The 20,054-nt window shown below is 33.2% G+C and overlaps 1 protein-coding gene across 1 annotated transcript; it reads right to left on the minus strand.

The window, feature by feature from the left end:
• Nucleotides 1–12,323: 12,323 nt before the first annotated feature.
• Nucleotides 12,324–12,743, minus strand: IAQ61_007007 (uncharacterized protein; the record flags this gene model as incomplete). The annotated part of the gene is made up of 3 exons (XM_003845847.1): nucleotides 12,324–12,388; nucleotides 12,442–12,582; nucleotides 12,665–12,743. The coding sequence occupies 3 exons, from the start codon at nucleotides 12,741–12,743 to the stop codon at nucleotides 12,324–12,326; spliced, it is 285 nt and encodes a 94-aa protein (XP_003845895.1).
• Between the last annotated feature and the right edge of the window lie 7,311 nt (nucleotides 12,744–20,054).

The following is a 20,054-nucleotide window of genomic DNA, read 5'->3' on the forward strand; positions in this document are numbered from 1 at the left end:
ATCTAGATAATATCCTAATCTACTCTAAAAACCTTGCTATTTACAAGGACTATATTTAAAAAGTCCTTAAGCGTCTTTGTTCTGCTAGATTATAGGCTAATATTAAGAAAAGCGAATTCTATATAACCTATACCTGTTACCTTAGATATATCCTGACTAACAAAGGCTTAGAGGTAGACCCTAACAAAGTTAAAGTACTCTAAAACTAGTCTGCTCCTAAGACAATAACTAGAGTAAAGTCCTTCCTAGGATTTACTAGATTCTACTAGCAATTTGTAGAAAACTTCTCTAAGATAGCTAAACCCTTAACCACTCTCTAGAGTCCTACTACCCTATTTGTATAGACTTTAGAATGCTAACAAGCCTTTAACTAGCTTAGGAATGCCCTGCTAGCAATCCTAAGCTTAGCTCACTTCTATCCTAAGTACCCTCTAAAACTAGAGACAGACGCCTCTAATAGAGTTATTGTAGCTATCCTCTTATAGGAGCATCCTAATAGGAAATAGTACCTTATATCCTTCTTTAGTTAGACCCTTACTAGTTCTAAACTTAACTAGGAAATCTATAATAAAGAATTATTTGCAATAATCTGCGCCTTTAAGAAATAGCGTGCTAACCTAATAAGTACTTAGCACTTTATTAGAGTATACACAGACTATAGAGCACTAGAGTACTTTATATCTACTAAAGTCCTTAGTGCTAGGCAAGCTAGATAGCTAGAGGTTATAAGTCCCTTTAACTTCTAAATTAAGTATACTCCTAGATCTTACAACGCCCGCGCTAATATCCTAAGCAGAAGGGAATAGGATATAGTTAACCTTAAGACTACTTAGAGGGATAATTATTTACAAGTAATAATTGCCCTAGATAGGTTATACCCCTAAATTAACTCTAACTTAGCGCAAGACTACCTAGCTAAGCGTTCCTTACTAATCCTTACTTTAATTATAGCAGTTTAGAACCCTATAACTCTTAGATCCCTAGAACTTATTAAAACTCTTCTCTAAGAAAATAGGTCCTTATTCTAGATAGAAAGATTAGAGTTACCTAAGCACTATTAGATAGAAAATAGACTCCTTCTCTACTAGGATTAACTTTGCGTGCCTGCTAGATTAGTCCTATATACTAGACTAATTCGTAAGGCTTATAATTAAGTGTCTACTACCTACCTATTAGCTACTAAAACCTATTAGATTCTAGCCTAATATTACTACTAGAAAGGTATAGAGGCTACCTGTAAACGCTATGTTCGAAACTGTATCCTATGCAGGAGAGGGCACCTAAGATAGCACTAACTCCCTAGCATACTCTACCCCCTTCTAATCCCTAGTCTACTAATGCAACACCTGTGCATTAATTTTAAGGATTTTCCCTAGGATTAATATAGTTACAATTAGATTATAGTTATTATTAATCGCCTATTAAAGCAAGCTATTACTATCCCTTGCTATAAAACTATAGACGCCTAAGGTATAGCTACCTTATTTGTTTAGTAGGTGTACTAATTTAGACACACTCTAGATACTATTATTTCTAATTAAGGCCCTTAGTTTATATCTAGTTTCTAGTCTAAGTTCTATTAGATTATAGGCACTAAGGTTAAGCTCTTTACTGCCTACTATAAATAAACTAATAGACAAACTAAGATTATAAATAAGTATATTAATTAGAGACTAAGGCCTTTTATATCCTATTACTAAGATAACTAGAGCAACCTACTACCTATAATAGACTGTGCCTAAAGTACTCTTCTATATTTATCTATTAGCATAGCTCTATATTAGCTCCTCTTTAGTTCCTTACTAAAGCAAAGTTAGAATTAGAAACTAGAAAAGACCCTATCTACTATACTAGAGAAACTAAACTATAAGGACGCCTTATCCCTTACTACTTAGATACACAACGCCTAGAAGACTACTAAAGAAAATATAGAAAGAGCTTAAGACTAAATACGCTCTGCTACTAATTACTATTACTATCTAGTTAACTAGAAGGTTAGTAACTATATTTATCTATCTACTACTAATCTTGCTATTTCACGACCTAGCCAAAAACTATCTAAATAATAGGAAGGTCCCTTTAAGGTATTAGAATAAGTAGGAAACGCGTATTACCTCTAATTGCTACCTAGTTCTAAGATCTATAACATTTTCTCTCCTAATATACTATATAAAGATCCCTAAGACCTGTTACCTAGATAAGAGGCTCTAAAACCCCCTAGTACCCCTATACAAGGTGTAGAGGAATAGGAGGTAGAAGAAATCCTAGCTAGTAAATTATATTAATCTAAGCTAAAATATAAGGTTAAGTAGGTTAGATATAATCCTAATCCTATTTAGTATCCTGCCTCTAACTTTATAGGTGCTCCCTATAAATTATAGGTATTCTACTAATAGTATCTAAATTAGCTAGGTCCCCTACGTAGCTTACTAAAATAGATTTAAGCCTAGGAAAACAGGAAAGAGGATCTAATATTACTTTACAATAATTATACCTAATATTAGAACTAATTTATATCCTATTTAGCTACGTATTATCTATTAACTACTAGCTATTACTATTATTCTTGTTACTATTTATTATTATATCCTATTTAGAACCTTTAAGGTTCCTAGGACACTACCCCTAGGAAACCTCTTTATTCTATATCTATCTCTCTATTAGAACCTAGTTTAGACTCTGTATTAGCTAAGATAGCGCCTAGACTATCCTTCTTCGCTAGCTTCTAGATAACTAGTGCAGCAGGGATTAGAGCAGGTGCGGGAGTAGGGACAGGAGCTAGGACTAATTTAGACTGCTTCTTGTGGAATGCTTTTATCTTAGCCTACACTAAGAAAGTTACCTCCTAATTTAGTGCTAATTCCTCCTTAAGTTTGTTTATAGCCTTTATTAGGCCCCTAACTACTAAGACTATCTTATAGATACTATTCTAAAGCTAACATAAATTAGATATAGCAGTATAATAGGTGGCTATAAGGATTTTAGCAGCTTCTATGCCCTTAGTCTAAGTATTAGCAATAGTAACGCACTTAGCTAGGTTTTAGGCGGTTTCTTAAATAGTAGCCTTAAACTGCTTAATATCCTTCTAATAGGTAACTATAGCTTCCTTATCCTTATCCCCTTTAGCAGGGTTTCTAATTAGGCTGTAGTATTCTTCTAGAGCACCCCTAAGGGTAGAGTACTCTTAGCTAATAAAAGAAGGAATCTGCTAGGATTAGTAAAAGAACCCTATAAGACTTAGATACTTACTAGATTGCAATACTTATTCTAGGAGATATAGTACTAGTACTTCTTAGAATTCTTTAACTTAAAATTAAAATTATTAAACCTGCCCCTAGCTAGAGCCCTAATAGCTCTTATATAGAGAGCGCGATAAGTAATAGGGAGGACTCCTAGTAGTACTAGTACTAGCATAGCTAAAGGTTCTAATTTAGATTAGCAACTGTTTAATTATATAGATTAAATACTTACTAGATTTTAGATAGATTAGGTTAAATAATTAAAAAATTAGGGATATAGGAATAAGAAAGTTAGTAGGTAGAGGGCTAGTTATAGGCAGGCTAAGGATAGGGGTCCGTGCCCTAGGAAGAAGAAGTAAAGGTGAAGGTAGAGGTAAAGGTGGAATTATTTTGCAAAAAGCTCTTCTTTAATAAGGGATCTGAACCTGATCCTAAGGATAGGGACTATCCTTTCTCTATAGGAGGGGGTAGTGTAATAATAAGGTAGAATTGCCTGCCTATTATTCTATGCTAAGTTAGGCCTAACAAAGGCCTAACTTACTAATGTATATAGAGAACAGCTCGCCTATAGTTAGGATAGGCATGTTCTTCTTGTCCTTTTGTACAAGACCTATAGGTGTAGGAATCTTATCCTTTTTGTGGAAATTTGGATCACTAAGGTTAGGAATGATTTAGGAGATGGATTATTAGATTGTATCTACTACGATTGTACTCATATATATAGAGCTTTAGCTACCCTTACTAGAAGGTGAATAATTAGTAAACCTTCCTTACTAGAGCTCCTGCTTTTTATTAGGCACTTAGTAGTAAGCTAGCAGTTAATTAGATAGTGGGTTATATAGGGGTATTAATTAGGATTAATTAGGATTAAGATACTTCGTGATCTAGTTAATATCCCTCCTGCAACATACCCCCTAGGTGTAGGTAGATCTTTTGTTATTGTGGTTGCGCTTATAGTTAGTAGGTAGTATAGCTAATTAGAGCGTTGTATATCTAAAGGGTTAAATTAGCTTACCCTTTAGATACTAACTAGCGCGCCTTCCTTATTTAGCCTACGCTTACGCGCGTAGATATTATCTAGACAGAGCTCTATAACTCTATCTACCTAACTATAATCTTTACTATAGCTTAAGTTATAAGATTATCTAACCCTAAAGATCTAAACTATACCTGTATCCCTGCTAACCTATCTTAGTTAAAGTTAAAACCTGCTACTTACGCTTACTCTACCTGCGCTGCCCTTATTGCCTCCTGCGTAGCTAAAGCTATAGTTACTAAAGCTACTACTACTAAAGAAGAGCGTGCTACTACTAAGCGTAAGGCTATTATAGAGTGTGTGGTAGCTAAGCGCGTAGCTGCCGCTACTGTGGCTAAGATTGTAAAGCTAAGACAAGGCGCTCCTGCTCTAGCTCCTACTACTCTAGCTCTAACTCTAGCTCCTGCTCCCCCCTAGACCCTGCCTAAGGCCCCTGCTCCTGCGCCTACTCCCTCTCTAGCTCCTAAGGAGACCCTAAGATCCTCCTGCTATAGAGAGCCTAGCATTTGTCGTGCTAAAACTTGTCTAAATTATCTGCGCTTAGCGCTCTTTAATAAGTCTAATAGCGAGTGCTATAACTCTTCTAGTAGGGGGACTTAGTGCTAGTAGTACTTCTCTAGGTATAGCTGTGTCCTAATATATATAATCTATATAAGAATTTTTCCTTTATAATACTTTTAGTAAGATCTTATACTAATAAACTAATAGCCCTAAGCTTGCTTAACGCTCTACGCTATCCTTCCTAGTAAGGAAGTAGGCAGGTAAGAGCTAAGACCTTCTTAAGGATAAGAAGCGAAGGGTCTTAGTGCTCCTTAAGGAGAGCAAGGCTAAATAGCAGGAGCTAGTAAAAGCTACTACTGCTACTACTAAGCTTGCGCGCAAGGCTGCTTCTATAGCTAAGGGCGCCTAGAGCTCCTTATTAGAAGATAAGGACTCTAGCTTCTCTAAGGTTCTCCCTATAGATCCTAGGATAGGGTAACCTAGGTGGCCCCCTATAGACTCTAAGGCACGCTTTGCGCGCGTAATAGAGCTCCTTAGGGAAGCTACCTAGTTAATAATAGAGAGGTAGGCTATAGTTAGTTATTTTTGTATTATATTAATAGATCTTATATACTACCTTACTTTAATTAACGCTATATAATATATGCTCTACTATTATATAACTTTAGGTGCTCTCTAAACCTTATAAATTATTATACAGTTAGGTTTTTAGTAAGCCTATTAGCTAGTATATTACTAGTAGGTAGGTAGGTAATATAGAAAGATCCCTTTACATGCTCTTGCCTAAGCTATATGTTTTAAATATCTATATAGCGCAGCTTAGTAGTAATCCTTTTATTATTGCCTACTACTAACCTAATAGTTTATTAATTATTACAATTAATTATCTAGGTAGTATCTAAAGTAAGGTGTATTTTAGTTAAAAAGCGTTTTAACGCTATTGCTTCTTTACTTACTTGCTTAAGCGCAAGGAGCTCTGCCTTAGTAGTTAAAGTAGTAATAGTTAATTATTAAGCTGCCTTCTAAATAATAGGTCCTCTAAAGAGCGTGATTAGGTATCTATGTAATAATTGCTAAGTATTAATATTATTAGCAAATGACGCATTACTGTATATTATAAGCTTATTAGGATCCCTATTCCTATATTAGATTGATTAGTATTAAGTTTAGTATAGATAGACGATTACTTAATTAACCGCATTAAAGTGTTATTTAGATAGGTTAGTAAGGTATTAGGAGAGCTAGGAGGCTATATAGGTAATATTAGGGCGCACTATAATTAAGGTGTAAAGGATTAATCTAACGCGCTCCTGATAGTCCTTAATCTCCTTTTTAGTGGCTTCTCTAGTGCTCTTTTTAATATCTTTACTTAATAGTAGTGTAGTAGGGAATTTTCCTATCTCTGCTAGATTAAATTTCTTTGCAATCTTGTTAATGTATTTATTATAAATAAGCGTTATTGTCTGTCTCTTTCTATCCTAGATTACTCTTACCCCTAGAAACTAGCTTATAGGTCCCTTCTCTTCTATAGTATATCTTTGCTTTAGAGCTTAGATAACTTTATAAGCTTAGCTTGCGTAGTTTTAGTGATAGAGCGATAGGATATTATCCACATAGAATATTAATAAGATACTGCGATCTCTGTTAAAGAATAGGTATAGCTCCTCTTTAGAAGTAATAAGCTTATTTTCTTAGAGTGTAGTTAAGAGCTTATTATACTATAATAATAGTGAGTCTTTTAATCTATATAGAGCTCGTTTAAGCTTAACGCACTTCCTAGGTATTTAATATCCTTTAGGTAGCTTGCAGATAACTATAGGGTGTTAATCCCTTAAGGCGTTAAGGAAAGCTCTAACAACGTTATATTAATATATCTTAAGGTTAAACTTAGCTCTAATAGCTATTGTAGTCCTAAAGGTTTAAGCTGCTAGGGTAGCTGCGTAGGTTAAATGAATTAAGTTAGTAAGCTATAGATCTCCTCTTACTACTATCCTTGCTTTGCACTTGATTAGGTAACTATCCTAATTAAGCTTGTATGTAAACACCTATTTAAGTAGGAGTAGATGCTCTCCTATATTTAGCCTATTAATCTTCTCCTAGGTACTAGCTTTTAGCAGAGTATTAATTTCTTTATATACTGCGTCTCTAAATTACTGTCCTATTTAGTGGTTATAGAGATCCTTCTATTATTTTAGCTCTTTTTGTAGAGCGTCCTAGTGCGTATTCCTTTTAGGGTTTTTAGGAGATTTGCTCCCTATTGCTGCTGTAATTATAGCGTGGATTATAGCGTTTAGTTTAGGATATACTAAAAGATTATGCAAGGGATTTCTAATTAGATCTATATCTAATAGATCTATTACTATGTATATCCCTGTACTTGTAGAGCCTCCTAGTGGTTTATTAGGGTCCTGTCCCTAAGCTTGCTTACTAACACGCGTTAGTAGTAGTCCTTTAACTTACGGTTTTCTGCTTCTTCTAGGAGCTCTAGGTGCCACTTGTGAGGGATCTGCAGGAGATACAGAATCTAGTCCTAAAGCGGGTAGGTAGGAGCTCTACTCACCACCCCTATAAGAGCTAGATAGGGTGCCCTTACCTATCTCCGTGCTCTTATAGAGTGACCTACTAATAGCACTCTCCCCTCTAGGTCTTTCCTAGGAGCTACCTATTATGGCGTTAAAGTAAGTTAGATTACTACTATCTTAGGTAGTAAGACCCTAATCTATAACCTATATAGATCCTTTGTTTCCTATACTAAAGTTTAGTTCTAGTGTTAGTTTAGGAGTTTAGAGCCCTATTAGCTTAGGGGACTTTGTATAGATCCTTTGTGCTAAGCTAGCTGTGCTTAGTACCTACGCTAGAGGTGTCTGCTTAGGGGGTTATGAATTACTAGGCTGGCTAGCCTGATTATCTACCTCCTCTAGCTCTACCCTACCCCCTAGCTCCTGCGCTAGGTTTAGTCCTCCTTGCTTACTAGACTCCTTATATTACTCTGCCGCAATATAAAGCTAATTAAAGATATTAAGCTCTTTATATACTTCTCCTGTATTGCAGATCTTATCTTTGCTAATAACGTTAACTATCTTTTAAGCTTCTAACTATTAAAGCTGCTCTAGATCTTTCTCTTTGTAGAAAAGATCCTTATTAAAGGTAACGTTCCGCGTTGTAATAATTTAATTAAGTAAGGGGATTTATATCCTATATATGTTAGATACTCTGTATCCTACTAGATATCTAATATAACCCTAAGGGTTCACCTTAAAAACCCTCTTGTAACGCCTAGCTACTTAATCTCTATTAAGGGGGTAAGCTTAATAGCCATAGGCGTATATTCCGCTCCAATTAGGGCGGAGATTAGTAGTTACCTCCCTTATCTGCTCTAGTTACCACCACCTAAAGTATCTAGTAAACTAATAATCTAGCACTTTGTTAGGTAATATTATATTATAAGCATAGGACAGGCTTATATTATAGAGCTAAGTCGCTGCTTTAACAATTTTAGGCTAGAGCTTTGTTAGTAGGTTAGCACTAATCCTTATTTTAATTAATTTTGTTATAATCTCCTGCCCTACTCTTTCTGCTCCTCTATTAGGTTTATAGGTATATATAGGTAAGCTCTTAATTTTAATACTATTATTAGCTACCTAGATCTAAAAGCAAGATTCGCTATACTAAGGGAGTGTTGCAACGTTGTTGTCTTGTATAATCTTAACTATACTAAGCTTATATTAGTTAAGTATTAAGCTCTTAAAATTTTTAAACACCTGCATAATCTTATTAAGGTTTTTAGCTTATAGTAGATAGGTATAAAGCTTTCCTAAGTAGTCGCACTTTAATACCAAGATCTATTGCTTGTAAGCTATACCTATTAGCATGTTAAATAGATCCTATAATACCTAGTAGTATAGACGTAGTGATCTTTCCCTTAGTTGTCTTAATATAACCTGTTAGGCATGTGTAATAGCGTAGTGCTCGCATTTGCTCCTAGGAGTTCCTTTAATCCTAACATTTATTACTAACTTAACTAGAGCTTTAAGCGCCTTAGGTCCTAAATAGCCTAATTATTAGTGCCAAAGCTCCTTACTGTCGTGTCTTAGGTAAGTTATCTAGGATTGTTAGGGTTGTTTAGGCACCATACTTTAGATTATTTAATAAGGGGTAGAGGGCTTGTATTCTAGGAAAGTTAAGTTAAACTTGCGTAGTAACTTAGCTAATACAACGCTCTTTTCTAATAATCTAAACCGCAAGGTAGCATCTAGCCTAAGGAACTAAACTCCTGCTTTAAGCAATCAAGCTTCTAATATAATATTCACATAAAAACCTTCTACTAACACTACGTTAGTAAGTACCAAATCTTCTATTTTTGGACCTCTTGGTCTATTAAGAGTATTAGGGATCACTCTAGTCCCTCTACCTAAGATTAGAAAAGCTTAAGTTCCTGCTTTAACTATCTTATATTTAACTAATCTAAACAAGCTTTCTTCTAGGTAGCTTATATTATTAACTAGGTGCACTACACCCCTATTATTAAAGATAGTACTCTTTAATAGAGCGTAAGCTTTAAAGTCTATTATTAAATAGATCCTATTCGTTTTCTCTACTATTAACATAGGGTTAATTAGTGCCGCCTAGATACTGCCTAGATAGGTAATCGCGTTTTCTTTTGCCTTACTACCATAATCTTGATTAATAGGATAGGACTTAATTAGAGTTTTTCTTAACTCTTTAAATTTTAGATTCCTATTAATCTTTTTCTTAATCTCTGATCGTTAAGTAGTAGTAAGCTTGTTACCTGTATTAATCCAAGCTTTAATAACGTTTTTGTATTTAGGAGGTTTCTATAGGTAAGATCTACTACATAGATATAAAGACTCCTTCTTAGGTTAGTTAGAAGGTAGAGCTCCTATTATTACAAACACTCTAGGACCCTTAGAGCTTAATCTTATATTGTTCTCTTAGAGCAGTAATAAATAGATCTTGGTAACCTATAGGAGGTTGTAAGTTAGCTCTCCTATTACTAACTTTTTAATAATCCTTTAAAACATGGTTTAACCCTAATCTAGTAAGATCCTAGTAGATAGAGCTTTAAGATAATCCTATACTACAAGCTATCCTTTAATATTAGGAACGTTATATACCTTAGCTTGCGTATATAGGATTATCCACTCCTTCTGCTAGTAATTAGCGTCTTAGCTACTTATTCTTGCCTTAGCAAGATAAGCTTTATACTACAATCTCGCTAGTGTTACAGCGCTTAAGTTAGTTAGCGCTAGGTTATTACAGAGCACTTAGATAAGTGCTTAGAGGGTTACTCTTCCTTAATTAACAAGCTCTATATAGGCTAGGGTAAGGATCCCTTAATCTACTATATTATTAACCTATGTAAAGAGGTTCTAGATTGCTAATAACTTTAATACCTAATCTAATAAGTAGGCTTAGTACTAAGCTATTTAGAGCTTATACTGCTTGCTTATTATATTAGATAGCGCAATATCTGTTAGCATATTAGGCTTAATAGGTTTATTTTTAAAGTGGTTTTTAGCATCTAGAGCCTTAGGGTCTACCTCTGCCTAGATCCCTTTAGTTAGGGCATGGTATCTAAATTAAATATACTAGGTAGGCTAGTTAGTTAATCTAGTAAGTAGGATATCCCCCTTTAGGATTTAGTCGCTTATAGTAGAAGAGTAATAAGTAAGCTTCTGCTTAAGAAATAGTATAAAGAGTAAAGCTTGCTAGCTTAGTGTCTAAGTTAAACAATACGCTTAAATAGATAGGACAATCTTTAATAAGGTAAAGCGCGAACTAGGCTTATAACTATAGAAATTTGGATTACTAAGGTTAGGAATAATTTAGGAGATAGATTATTAGATTGTATCTACTACAATCGTACTTATATATATAGAGCTTTAGCTACCCTTACTAGAAGGTGAATAATTGGTAAACCTTCCTTACTAGAGCTCCTGCTTTTTGTTAGGCACTTGGCAGTAAGCTGGCAGTTGATTAGATAGTGGGTCATACAGGGGTATTGATCGGGATTGATTGGGATCAAGATGCTCCGTGATCTAGTTGATATCCCTCCTGCAACACTTTTCTATACAGACGCGCACTCCTATATGCCTTTGAGTCGTATAGGATACCTTTTGGATGCCCTACCTACCTAAGTCGTTATAGTTAAGTAGTAAGATACCTATTACTTTAAAAGCTATTAATATTAGCTTTTCCTTAAAGGTATTACTCTATATAGTATTAAATAACTAGTAGAAATCCCTCTTAGTAATATTTATAAGCCCTTAGGAGCTATCTAGAAAACTAGATAGTTAAGCTTTATATAAAGCTATAAAGGGAGCAAATACTATAATATTAAGTAGCTAAAGGGTATAAGTGCTATAAGGGGGATATATTATAAGTAAGATCTTATATTTATTATAGTACTTAATAAACTCTATTATTATATAAGATCTATAGCTATTAAGGATAAGGAGCTAGTATAAAGTATAAGCTTTAGCTTTTGTCTTGCAATTAAACACCTCCTTAAGCTAGGATACCCCTAGGGTATAGCTTATCTACCTACTTAGTAATCCTGTAAAGAAAGCTTAGTATTATAATAGGTTAAAATCTTATAACTAGGTATCCTATAGAGCTCTAGATTAGGACTAATAAATAAGGGTAGAGGTAAGAGTAGTACTATTAGCGTATATATAAGCTATAGTAGTAATCTACTCCCTATTACTATCCTAGAGTATAGCTTTAATCTTTCTCTACTTATAGGCGCTCTTATTAAATATATATTTAGTTTTTAATAGTACTCTAATAAGAAAACCCTTCTTATTTATATTATAGATATACTAACTCTTAATATTATATTACTCTATTTTTTAGTATAAAAGCTTAAAGTATAAGCTATACTTAAAGGTAGAATTAGCTTTAAAGTAGTTATAATTAAGCCTAGTAGCCTAATAGGAGATAAGATTAATATTATAGTAGTTAATAAAGTACTATACCTAATTTTTACCTACTAGATTCCCTATTATTTTAGTTATAAAATTTTAAATAATAGTCTATATAAGGGGTAATCCTTACTTATAAAGCTCTTTAATATACTTTATAAGCTTACTTTCTTATATAGTATTAAGTATTTAACTATTTAGTAGAGTAGTAGTATATACCTGCTAAATTTTCTAGTAGCGTCTAGATAAGGTTAACTATAAGTAACTATACTTTTCTACTATTTCTAAGTATATAAAATCTTCTCTAAGAGTTAAGGATTTAATTACTGCAAGCGCGTTATTAATAGGTGCTATAGTTATTAAGAAATTTAGTGTTAAAAATTTGGTGATTTTGGTGTTGGTGGGCGCTCGGTGGGGGTGGGCGCTCGGTGGTGGATCACGTTAATCAGTCCGTAGCCTGGAGCCCCGGTAGTTCATATGCCTCTACGTGGCGTCTGAATCACCTCAATCCTCCTCGTACTCAACTATATTGCAAAATCCAATAATGTGTAAATTTTGGTCTGAGTTCCTTGTCTGCTGTTTACTTGAGTCCAGTCGGTCGACCTAATCAGTGTTCGGCCTTCCAGCAATAAAGTCCTTCAGTCCTCGAACCGGTGCTCCTTCTGACACTGCATATGTTAGAATAAGCGATAAAGTAAACGTGAGTTTAATATAGACGTACCTGACTCTGGCATCCTTACTATGTTGGTCGTAATTATCCGTTTCGTACCTGAGTCAATTCGGAGGCGAACATCGTGCGTGCTAGATTCCAGCTGTTGGCCTCTGACCTGATTTTGCAAATACCAGTGATAGGTAGGCCGGTCTGTGAATCAGTCGGCCGAAAGTCATGGTTGGTTATATTGCTCTTTATATACTCATAATTCACTGTAATTGTCATACGTTACCTCGTAATAGTCCTGTGAGTTCTGGCTCCAAGTCCACCGACTTGCCATGATTCACGATGCCATAGGACCAAAGGCTCATGATTACCCCTTGAGCATTTTCAGTTAGTTTATATGTGGTTCCCAGATGCTGCCCAGATGCGGCTCCGCTCCAAAGACATATCTCATTCGAACACGTTCGAGGCATACTGTAACGAGTGAGGTTTATGGGCCAGTCGTATATTCCATAATCGTAAAATGCCTTTACATTTGCATGTAAAATTGGTTCTGGTTTGATCGGTGTAGGTATACTGGAGGGATGCCGTGTTTGACACGGATCACAACATTACATAGTTTTTGTAGGTACCGAATCTGGTAAGGCATGATATGTCGTACCAAAGGCTTGGGGTCGTGCCCGGCCAACAGCCAATTAAGTTGGATATTTCAAACTGAGCATACTGGACGCTAATGCTGCGACAGAAGAAGGCGATCGAGGGCGCAGTTCATATGACCATAGAATTAGCGCTGCGTGAACTCGTATTTGGCATAGGGTTAGGCTATGCCAAGCTCTACTAGCTAGCTAAGCAAGGTTAACTAAATATTATACTATAAGATTTTGCAACGTGTTCTAAACCTATTCTAAATATATTCTATACTAGTAACACTATAAGCTGCTACTACTATACCTATTACTAACGCATCCCTTATATCCTATATAAGCAGATTAAAACGTGTTTAGAACGTGTTCTTAATAGGTTATAGAAGCACTATTAATAGTACCTTGCCCTTAGCTATATCCTAGATAATATTAGGGTATAGCCTATAGTTAGCCCTAATAGGGCAGTTAAGATAAAGAGTAGAGAGCGCTATTACTATACTAAGATTAATAACAAGGGCACCTTATATAGAGTAAGAATAGGTTCTAAATATATTCTAAATAGGTTCTAATATTCTTAGGCTATTCTAGGTACTAGGGGCACTCTATATACCTATGCTAAAAAAGATTATAGGCTTAATATAGCCTACTATAAGGTTAGTAGGGTTAAGAAGACTAGCTAGCCCTCTATAAGGGAGGTCTATAAGGTAAAGAGTAAATATATTATTAACCTATTCTTAACTTATTATACTAATATATATAGACTTCTATATAAAGGTTATATATAATTACTAGAATACTCCTTACTATAAGTTATTTAGAATATATTTAAAACTTATTACTAACTTATTTTATAGAAGTTCTCTAAGCCTAGCTAGTAGCTACTATAGGCTCCCCTATAAATACTAATACCCTCCTAAATATAATTTAGAAGAAGACTTGCACTAGCTATAATAGTAATAAGGTATAGCCTCTAAGAACCTATTAAAAACACGTTACTAACTTATTATAGCTTAACTTTATTACTATATCTACCCTACTAAGGATTTAAGGTTATTAGGTTCCTTATACTATCTACGCTTATAATTATCCTAGCTATAGTAAGTTATTTATAACATGTTATTAACCTATTCCTAATATATTTTAAGACTATTACTTTAATACTAGTGTAGACCTTGCTAATTCCTGCTAGAATACTGCCTAGTTCTACTTATAGTATGCTTTTGTAGAGCCTAGGGAGGATAGGGAAGATAGAGAAGATACTAGAGAGGGGGAGGGAGATAATAATAGCAATAAGTAGGAATATATTAAGAACGTGTTAAGAATAGGTTCTAATAAATAATATATAATAGTATATAACCTAAAGGGGTAGTAGTAATTACTAAAATAAACTCTCTACTCTTCTCTTTTTTTTTCTATCTACTAAAAGTAAAGTACTATTTACTTTTATAGGGTCCTTTAATAGTATATAACTTTTTCTTTTTACTTTTATAGGTATTATAAAGCTCTAGTAGTCCCTTAGATTAAAGAAGAATCTAGTATTTGTAGGTGTCTAGCTATAATATATTATTAATATATTCTAAACATGTTTTAAGAGACTAGACTTATATCTCCTTTTTACTACTTTTGCTAAATATTATTTACAGTGTAAAGGGGAGCAACTATTTGCTCCTCTTCTTTACTCTCTGCTTCCTCTTTAGCCTCTACTCTAGCTACTACTTCTTATTATAGACTAGCTATCTTAGAGGGTTCTTAAACCTTAGAGGAGGCACTTAGTATAGTCTACTCTACTAGCAGAGAATATATTATTAATATATTTAGAACACGTTCTTAAGTATTTACTATTAAGCTCCTATAGAAGATCCTTGCTTCTATAATGCCTTATATTATAATTCTGCTATAGTTTACTAGGGCTATTTAAACCTTAGAATAATACCTCTTAAGGTAGTAGATAAGATTGCCTCTATTAGAGAAGCAACGCTAAAATAGTTATTAATATATTATAAACGTGTTCTAACTTATATATATATATACTCCACAAAGTTCCTATACCCCTAATCTAGCCTAAATAGCCTAGTAGAAAAGCTTGCTAGGAAATACTATACACCTATTATTTAGGTAGGATATTATAGGAGAGAATACCCTAGTATTAGATAGAAGTAACTTAAGCTTAATATATTACTAGTATAAATCCTACTTAGTATTAGAATAAGTTTACAACGTGTTCCTAACATATTCTATTATATACTAACTTTAAAAGATCTTTATAGACTATATTAACTAGTTATATCTAATAATATTAGGAAAGATAGATAGTAAAATAGTATTAAACTCTTAAATATAAAAAGTTCTTGTAGAGTGTAAGAAGAAAGAAGAAGAAAGAGAAGAAGAAAGAATATATATTTATCTACTTATATATGCTTATATAATAGACTAGAATATATTAAGAACTAGTTAGGAACTAGTTACTATATTTATAGACTAACCCTACCTTATATAAAAAGTAGCTATCTCTTTCTTAAGTTTAAACTATACCTTTTATAATTTAAATAGTGCCTTTTCTATATAAGTTCTTCCTTATCTACCTCTAGCTTTTCTTTTCTCTCCTTTAGAGCCTAATTACTAAGAAGAGCCTTTTATTATAAAGTTTATAGTTATAGACTAATAATAAGTTAGGAACGTGTTATAAACGTGTTTTACAAAGCATACCTTTAGGTTACTATTAGTAGAGGAGAAGAGCCTAGTAGTAGAGAAGATAGAAAAGGGGCTAGTAAACTTCTTTCTAATACTACTCTACTACTTGCCCTCTAGCTTTAGGCTTTTAAGCATACTCTTTTATTTCTTATTAGGGCTAAGATATATCTAGTTAAGTTAGATATAGCAAGACTTGCTTTATTATTATCTAGAGTATTATTATTATTATAGGACGTGTTCTAAATATATTCTAAATATATTTTAATTAGTAAATATGTATAACGCTAGCGTAAGACTTACTTTCTCCCCTCTAAAGCTTTTTAAGGTACCTTTACTTAAGCCTATTAGGAGTTCTATAGTTATAGCGTATTCTAAACTTGCTCTAGGCTTTAAACTCTTTTATATCCTATAGATCTATCTAGTGTGCACTATATAATATTACTTATATAATTCTAATAGGTTAAGAATAGGTTATAAACTTACTTCTAAGTAGCCTTAAGAATACTTATATACTTACTAGTTTTATATCCTTTCTAGCCTGCTTGCTTAGCTATATTTAAATAAGATTCTAGTTTTTCCTATACCTTTTTTAATATTTTACTATAGTATTGCATAATCCTAGCAGTAATTACTAGGTTTTTCTTATAGATTGCCTAGTTTTAGGTATCTTTAGAGGGTTTGTGTTCTAATTATATAAGAACAAGTTAGGAATATGTTTAGAATAGGTTTAGAATATATTTACCTACGTAAGAGGAGGTTAGCAAGCTAAAAGTATTCCTCTGCTATTAATACCTATAGTAATTCACTTAGATATAAAGAGGTAGTATTATCTAGCTCTCTTTTATATGCTTTATAAATACTTCTTTATAGATATACTTAATAAAATCTTATACAAGATTAAAGTTGCTAGCGCTAGTTACGCTTGTAGGGATTAATTAACTAGAGATAGCGCCTAAGTCCTAGAAACAAGTTAGAAATACGTTACAAATAGGTTATAGTGCGCTATAAAACTTGCCTATTATCTACTTGTTACACATGTTAATAGTAGTCCTATAGAATCCCTATAAGTAAATATACCTCTATAACACTTGTCTTTTTATAAGTGCTTTACACTTCTAAAAGAAGTTAGTAATAGCAACTTAATATATCTTAGTTATATCCTTATCTATAATAATTTAGCTAAGTGTAATAACTATAACGTGTTAGAAACATGTTATAAACCTGTTCTTAATGCGTACGCTTCTTTTCCTGTAGGTAGAAGATTACTATTAGAATCTCTGCCTATGCCCTATACAACCTCTTATATAACATATCTATCTAGAATATATCTTAATCTAATAGAATTAATACCTGCTCTTTAAAAAGGCAAATAATTAAGTTACCTAAGCTTAATATAAAGATTTACTATATATACGCCTATAGTAACGTGTTACTAATGTGTTCTAAACCTGTTCTCTTACACCACGTATAGTTTTAGGATCCTAATACTTTATCCTCTACTTATAGTATACTCCTCTAAGGCTACTCTTAAATAGGAACTATAGAAGCTTTTTACACTTTATAATACGCAAGATTTTATCTTTATTTATAAAGCTAATATATATTTCTTTAATAGAATAGAAACCTTTAAGTTAGAGATAGGTTTAGAGCTAGGTTAAGTTTAGGAACTAGGCTATAATAAGTTAGGAACACGTTTATAATAGGTTATAAATAACTTATATTATATAAGCTATAGAGTAAGTATAGGCTATAACACCTTTACTACTTCCTTAATATTACTATTAGATAGTATTAAGGGAGGAGGAGGTATATATATATGTATACTAAAAGAAATAATAGTAAAAAAAGGTATTACTACTATATCTATTAGTATAATTACTTAGAAGGTAACTTTATATAGGATTTTAAATAGAGATCCTTGCCCTTATAGATAATTAATGCCTAGAACATGTTAGGAACGTGTTAGGAATAGGTTGCAATATGCCTACCACACTTCTTTATCTAGCTTAACTATGGCTTAACTATAGAATATAAAGTAGGACTACTAGAAAGATTTAATATCTCCCTAGTTAGAAGACCTTGCAGATATGTGGAGTCTACCTCTAGTAGTACCTAACTAAAATAATATTTTTTCCTAGTAGTAGATATTAGGCTATAGTTCTAATAGCTAATGTATAGTTAAGCCTATTCTACAATTTACTAACTTGTTATTAACACGTTTTAAACATGTTTAAGTTTTGCTCCCTACCTAATTTACTACAGTCCTTATTATAGGATAATAAGACACCTAGTAGTCCTTATAAATCCTTAAAGAGAAGCGCTTAATAAGGCTATAATAATAGCTTCTTGTTTATAGTTCTCTTTATAGAATTTTCTTAGATACTGTACTTTTTAAGGTTTAGATCTAATTATATAATGTGTTATTAACAATATAATAAGAACACGTTTATAACGTGTTCTTAAGATACTTACACGCTTTTACCCTAGAGTATTAGTATTTATACTAGCTTGCTAGCTAGCTATTAAAGAATAGTAAAGTTGTAGGCCTATTAAGATAGACAGACTAGCGGGAGTATTATACCTGCTAGAATTAGAACAATTTAAGAACGTGTTCTTAATATATTACCTGTGTAGCCTATATAAGCACCTCTTCTCTTATTAGGTAAGAGCTATCTTTATATTGCTAAACTAGTATTATATACCTATACCCTTAGCTATGTAATTAAGGGTATGCTAGGAGAATAGCTGTATGCTTAATAATTACTAGTGTAAGTAGTAGTCCTTAACTATTACTATAAGTAAGGTATACATTGTGCCCCTATAACGTGTTACTAACCTATTCTAAACTTGTTCTATTTACTTTTACTTACTTCCTTAATACTACTACTACTATCCTCCTCTAGCACTTTATACAGTTGCCTAAATTTATCTCTAATATTACTATCTAGTTTAGATACATTGTCTAGTACTACTATACTAAACTCTAGTATAGTATTTAGGAACGCCTATATATTATTAAGAATAGGTTTAGAACACGTTTAAAAAAGATAGTAATAAAAACTGCGTTTACTTGCTTAAATTACCCTAATTTATACTTAACTATAGGCTAGTTTATATAACCATGAAAATTTGCCACTATAACGTGGACTTAAACCTACAGGGATATTCTAACCAGAGGGCGCAGTTTATATAACCATGGAATTAGCGCTGCGTAAACTTGTATTTAGCATAGGGTTAGGCTGTGCCAAGCTCTACTAGCTAGCTAAGCGAGGTTAACCAAACATTATGCTGTAAGATTTTGCAACACGTTCTAAACCTGTTCTAAATACATTCTGTACTAGTAACACCACAAGCTACTACTACTATGCCTATTACTAACGCATCCCTTATATCCTACGTAAGCAGATTAAAACATGTTTAGAACGTGTTCTTACCAGGTTACAGAAGCACTATTAATAGTACCTTGCCCTTAGCCGCGTCCTAGATAATATTAGGGCATAGCCTGTAGTTAGCCCTATAACCCAAATTCATCTCTAATATTACTATCTAGTTTAGATACGTTGTCTAGTACTGCTGTACTAAACTCTAGTATAGCATTTAGGAACGCCTGTATATTATTAAGAACAGGTTTAGAACACGTTTAAAAAAGATAGTAACAAAAACTGCGTTTACTTGCTTAAATTACCCTAATTTATACTTAACTATAGGCTAGTTTATATAACAAGGGCGCAGTTCATATAACTATAGAATTAGCGCTGCGTGAACTTGTATTTGGCATAGGGTTAGGCTGTGCCAAGCTCCACTAGCTAGCTAAGCGAGGTTAACTAAATATTATGCTGTAAGATTTTGCAACGCGTTCTAAACCTATTCTAAACATATTCTGTACTAGTAACACCACAAGCCGCCGCCACTATGCCTGTTACTAACGCATCCCTTGCATCCTACGTAAGCAGATTAAAACGTGTTTAGAACGTGTTCTTAACAGGTTAATTGTGCCCCTGTAACGTGTTACTAACCTGTTCTAAACTCGTTCCATTTACTTTCACTTACTTCCTTAACGCTACTACTACTATCCTCCTCTAGCACTTTATACAGTTGCCTAAATTCATCTCTAATATTACTATCTAGTTTAGATACGTTGTCTAGTACTGCTATACTAAACTCTAGTATAGTATTTAGGAACGCCTATATATTATTAAGAATAGGTTTAGAATATATTTAAAAAAGATAGTAATAAAAACTGCGTTTACTTGCTTAAATTATCCTAATTTATACTTAACTATAGGCTAGTTTATATAACTATAAAAATTTGCTGCTATAATATAGACTTGAACCTATAGGGAT

The sequence above is a fragment of the Plenodomus lingam genome (assembly GCF_022343315.1).
Source record: "Plenodomus lingam strain CAN1 chromosome Unknown contig_26, whole genome shotgun sequence".
NCBI classification, from domain to species: Eukaryota; Fungi; Ascomycota; class Dothideomycetes; order Pleosporales; family Leptosphaeriaceae; genus Plenodomus; species Plenodomus lingam.